This window comes from Odocoileus virginianus, chromosome 10, assembly GCF_023699985.2.
Source record: "Odocoileus virginianus isolate 20LAN1187 ecotype Illinois chromosome 10, Ovbor_1.2, whole genome shotgun sequence".
NCBI classification, from domain to species: Eukaryota; Metazoa; Chordata; class Mammalia; order Artiodactyla; family Cervidae; genus Odocoileus; species Odocoileus virginianus.
The window spans coordinates 3,295,344-3,300,186 of NC_069683.1; the positions used below are offsets into that span (position 1 = coordinate 3,295,344).

A 4,843-nucleotide genomic window follows, 5' to 3' on the forward strand; every position below is an offset into this window, starting at 1 on the left:
TAATTAGGCAGGACCAACTGTAAAGTAAGGGCTTCTCCACGACACCATACTTCTGCCCACAACAGCGTATGGCATGGTTGTAGCTCCATTTAGGATCCCTAGATATTCCGGATACATGGAAGTCCAGTGCCTTCAAACTCTGGCTGTTGGTCTCACCTGTTACTGCCACCCTGGAGATAACTTGGAAGGTTTGGCAACCTGCTAACACTTTAGCATCCTATGGATTACACTTTGGAAAACATTGGTCCAGCATATCCCAGGTCTCTTCCAGTGCTTACACTGGTAACACGCAGGAAGAGCAATGCACTATTTTGTTGTAGGCTCTGGGGTTTAAGAGTACCTTTAATGCTCTGGAGTTGACAAGGAACTTATTCACATTAATTGGTCCTTTGAAGATCAACACAATTCCCTTGTTCCTAACGAAAGTCTTCATTCAAGGAAAGAGATGATGACCGTCACACAGTCTCGGCGGCCACCTACAGCACAGCACACAGAACTGAGCAATAAGGATCAGTTATCTTCAGTATAGTTTAGCTTTCCTTTCCAGTATGGTTTGACGTTTCTCTGTAGCAAATGCTTTGGGCACTGTTCCTTGGAACAGTTCTGCCCACCCTTCACAGGATCCCTGCCCATCCTCTCTTCCTTGTCCAGGATGAAGTCACTGTGCAGGCAGACTGTCATGAGTCCTCAGGTTAAAGAGCTGCTCTTCCAAGAAGGCACCCCCAAGGCCATATTGTTCTTCGTGGAGCCTCACTTCTTCAGGCGACAAGTGGCTTCCTCTGAGAACAAAGTCTGCAAACTTTTTCGGTTCCTGGAGCCTGGAGACAGCCAGCCAGGATGGGAAGCCAGGGCTGCGGCAGGCCTGGCGGAGCTCCTCCAGGGAGCAGGTTGTGGCGGCATCAGCTTGTTCCCTGTATTCGTCTTCAGTAAGAAACTTCACCGCCGGCTTCTCTGATGTAAACCATTTCTTCATTTTCCTCCCGACACAGGTGAGTGCGCTCCGCAGAGAGCGCCGACTCCCAGATGACAGGATGAGGAGCAGGGCGGCCGTGTAGGCGAACTGGGGCGCGGACACCCCCGCGTACACCAGGAGCAGGGACAGAAGCCGCAGCAGCCACGCCAGGAGCACTACGCTCCTCTCCTCCACCAGGGGCCCGTGCTTGTAGCAAACAGCAAAGCTGACACAGCCAAGTGTCAAGACGTAGCCTTAGGAATGAACTTTTTCACCAGCAACAGAACAAAGACTAATGTCATTAGAACACCTAGCACAGTCCCCGAAGAGTAGAAGAAAGCAGGGCTTTGACTCAAGGTCTTTGCATAAAAGAAGAGGAGGATGCCCACCACAAACACAAAGAACAGTTTGAAATCCACAATGTTTTGTTTCACACTTATTGTAAAGATAAAGGTCTTCCTGGCTGGCTTCACAGAGAAACAGACAGTCTCTCCATATGGATGGATGATTATGGTTATATCATTAGACTCCTCTGGTGTCCAAAAGTTATGAATCATACATTTGATGATGGATAGAATGGTTTCTGGATACTGGCAATTATACCTTTCTGTGATATATACAACACTGAGCAGGCCTGAATTGGTAATTTTCACCTGAGAGGGCTGCCGCCTCCTCTTCCCAGCGCTCGGCGCCCGCAGGCTGCGCGGCCAGAGACGGCAGCCAGAGCATCAGCCAGCACGTCTCGGGGCGCAGCCTCATGCCGCTTGAGGGTCAGCCGCGCGCTGGTTATTCTCTTTCATTACCTGAAGTATGTCCTGCCATTCCCTTCTGGCCTGAAGGGTTTCTATTGATAGATCAGCTGTTATCCTTATGGGAATCCCTTTGTGTGTTATTTGTTGTTTCTCCCTTGCTGCTTTTAATATTTGTTCTTTGTGTTTGATCTTTGTTAATTTGAATAATATGTGTCTTGGGGTGTTTTGCCTTGGGTTTATCCTGTTTGGGACTCTCTGAGTTTCTTGGACTTGGGTGGCTATTTCCTTCCCCATTTTAGGGCAGTTTTCAGCTATTATCTCCTCGAGTATTTTCTCATGGCCTTTCTTTTTGTCTTCTTCTTCTAGGACTTCTAGGATTCGAATGTTGGGGCATTTCACATTGTCCCAGAGGTCCCTGAGGTTGTCTTCATTTCTTTTGATTCTTTTTTCTTTTTTCCACTCTGCTTAATTTATTTCCACCATTTTATCTTCTACCTCACTTATCCTATCTTCTGTCTCCATTATTCTACTCTTGGTTCCCTCCAGAGTGTTTTTGATCTCATTTATTGCATTATTCATTTTTAATTGACTCTATTTTATTTCTTCTAGGTCCTTATTGAACATTTCTTGCATCTTCTCAATCCTTGTCTCCAGGCTATTTATCTGTAACTCCATTTTGTTTTCAAGATTTTGGATCATTTTAATTACCATTATTCTAAATTCTTTTTCAGGTAGATCCCCTATCTCCTCCTCTTTTGCTTGACTTGGTGTGCATTTTTCATGTTCCTTTACCTGTTGGGTATTTCTCTGCCTTTTCATCTTGTTTAGATTGCTGTGTCTGGAGTGGGCTTTCTGTATTCTGGAGGTCTGTAGTTCCTTTTTATTGTGGAGTTTTCACCCAGTGGGTGAGGCTGGATGATTAGCTTGTCAAGGTTTCCTGGTTAGGGAAGCTTGCATCGGTGTTCTGGTGCATGGAACTGGATTTCTTCTCTCTGGAGTGCAATGGAGTGTCCAGTAATGAGTTTTGAGATGGGTCTGTGTGTTAGGTGTGACTTTGGGCAGCCTGTATGTTGACGCTCAGGGCTATGTTCCTGTATTGCTGGAGAATTTGTGTGGTATGTCTTGCTCTGAAACTTACTGGCTCTTGGGTGGTGGTTGGTTTCAGTGTAGGTATGGAGGCTTTTGGATGGTCTCTTATTACTTAATGCTCCATGTAGTCAGGAGTTTTCTGGTGTTCTCAGGTTTTGGGCTTAAGTTTCCTGCCTCTGGATTTCAGTTTTATTCTTCCAGTAGTCTCAAGACTTCTCCAACTATCCACCACTGATAATAAAACTTCTAGGTTAATGGTGAAAAGATTCTCCACCGTGAGGGACACCCAGAGAGGTTCACAGAGTTACATGAAGAATAGGAGAGGGAGGAAGGAGATAGAGGTGAGCAGGAGGAGGAGAAGGGGACTCAAGAGGAGAGAGACAGATCTACGCAGTTCTCTGTTCCCAAAGTGTTCTCCGTAGCCCAGACACCCACAGAGATTCACAGAATTGGATTGGGAAGAGAAGGGGAAAGGAGGAAATAGAGGTGTTCTGAGGTAGAAAACGGAGAGTCAAAAGTGGGAGAGTAATCAACACACTCCTGAATAAAAATGGGAGCTGAATATTGGGTTCTTAAGTGTCCAAAATTTATATCACATACTGAAAAGCAAATATTAAAAATCTAGAGTAGAGGTTAGACTCTTAAAAATACAATATTTTAAGCAAAAACAAAAACAAAAAATTTTAGAAATATATATGAAGTTCGGTTTAAAAATAGGTCTTTTCTCTTTTTTTTTCTTTGCAAGGTTATAGTGAAATGAAAATGAAAATTAAAGAGTAATAGAGGAGTAATAGAGGACTTTAAAAGAAAATAAGAGAAAAAAAAAGAAGAAAAAAAACAAGAAAAAATTTTTTTTTCCTAATTTAAAAAAATCATAAAAATATATGAAAATGAAAGTTAAGGAGTAATGAGGGAGTAATAGGGAAATTTTAAAAGAAAATAAAAGAGAAAAAATAAAAAAGAAAAGAAAAGAAAAAAATACTTTTTTTAATTAAAAAAAAAAGGTAAAAATATATCTAGGAATTTCTCTGGAGCTGTTGCAGTCAGTGTGGTTTTGGTTCAGTTTCAGATAGCTCCTCGTTCCAGCTTACACTTTTCGATATCTACAGGCCCCTTCCGGTGTAGTCGGTGTTACCTACAGGGATTTTAATCTGTTGCACTGGTCCCTTCTGAAGCGGTTCCCTTTGTTTATTTTGGCTTCTGTTTGCCGGTCTCTTCAGTGTCTAATTTCCACCCTGACACAGGCGGGCGGAGGTGGTCTCTTGTTCAGGTTCGCTAGTTTAGTAGCGCTGCTGGGAGGGAGGGGCGCTGTTTTCCCCGTCTACGCTGCTCAGGCTCCCGGCTGCTCTATATGGAGCGTGCCCTGCGTTGCGTGCGGTTCCAGTTTTTGGGTGTTCCACAAAAGCGCGGACTTGGTTGTGCCTGCATTTTGTGCCTTCCCCAGCCCGAGCAGCTCAGGCAGCCAGGAGCTTGACAGGCGCACTCTCCCCGGGTGTGGTGCGCCTTCTCCCCTCCGCGGCCCCAGCCTCAGTTTCCGCCCGCGCCAGTTGGGTGCGTGTGCCTTGTGTTTAGCTGCGACCCTCCCGGCGGATGTTGACCATCCAGAATCTCAGGAAGTCTTTGGTTAGAAACTGGAGGCCTGTTTGCAGTGTGGTAGGGGATGCCATCTCTGGGGCCGAGTTTGCCCCTTTCCCCTCCCCCCTGCCTCCTGCCTCTGGTGGGGATCAGTCCTTGGTTCTTTGAACGGCCGGCAGTGTGTTCGGGCCAGTTAATTTTTTCTCTCTCTCTTGCTATCCCACAGTTTAAGTTGCTATCTCATGAAATCTCCCTCCGATTGCTCTCAGGGCCTTCAGGCCCGGTCCTTACGCTAAGCAATGCCGCCTGCTCCTCTCCGTTCTGCCCTACTTGCTGGTGGTGGATGTGGGTGTCTGGGGTACTTTTCTGCTGGGAGTTGCTTTTAGGCACGTAATCTGTGGGTTTTATTTTTCCTCCCAGTTATGTTGCCCTCTGAGATTCAAAAACTTTAGTCCCGCCAGTGCGAGGGTTTCCT

At 45.6% G+C, this 4,843-nt stretch overlaps 1 protein-coding gene across 1 annotated transcript; it reads right to left on the minus strand.

The window, feature by feature from the left end:
- Positions 1 to 542: 542 nt before the first annotated feature.
- LOC110150744 (nuclear envelope integral membrane protein 2-like) lies at positions 543 to 1,662 on the minus strand (the record flags this gene model as incomplete). The annotated part of the gene is given in 2 exon segments (XM_020913806.2): positions 543 to 1,209; positions 1,212 to 1,662. Coding segments are annotated over 2 exon segments (1,002 nt in total), but the record flags the coding sequence as incomplete, so codon positions are not given.
- Positions 1,663 to 4,843: the final 3,181 nt, after the last annotated feature.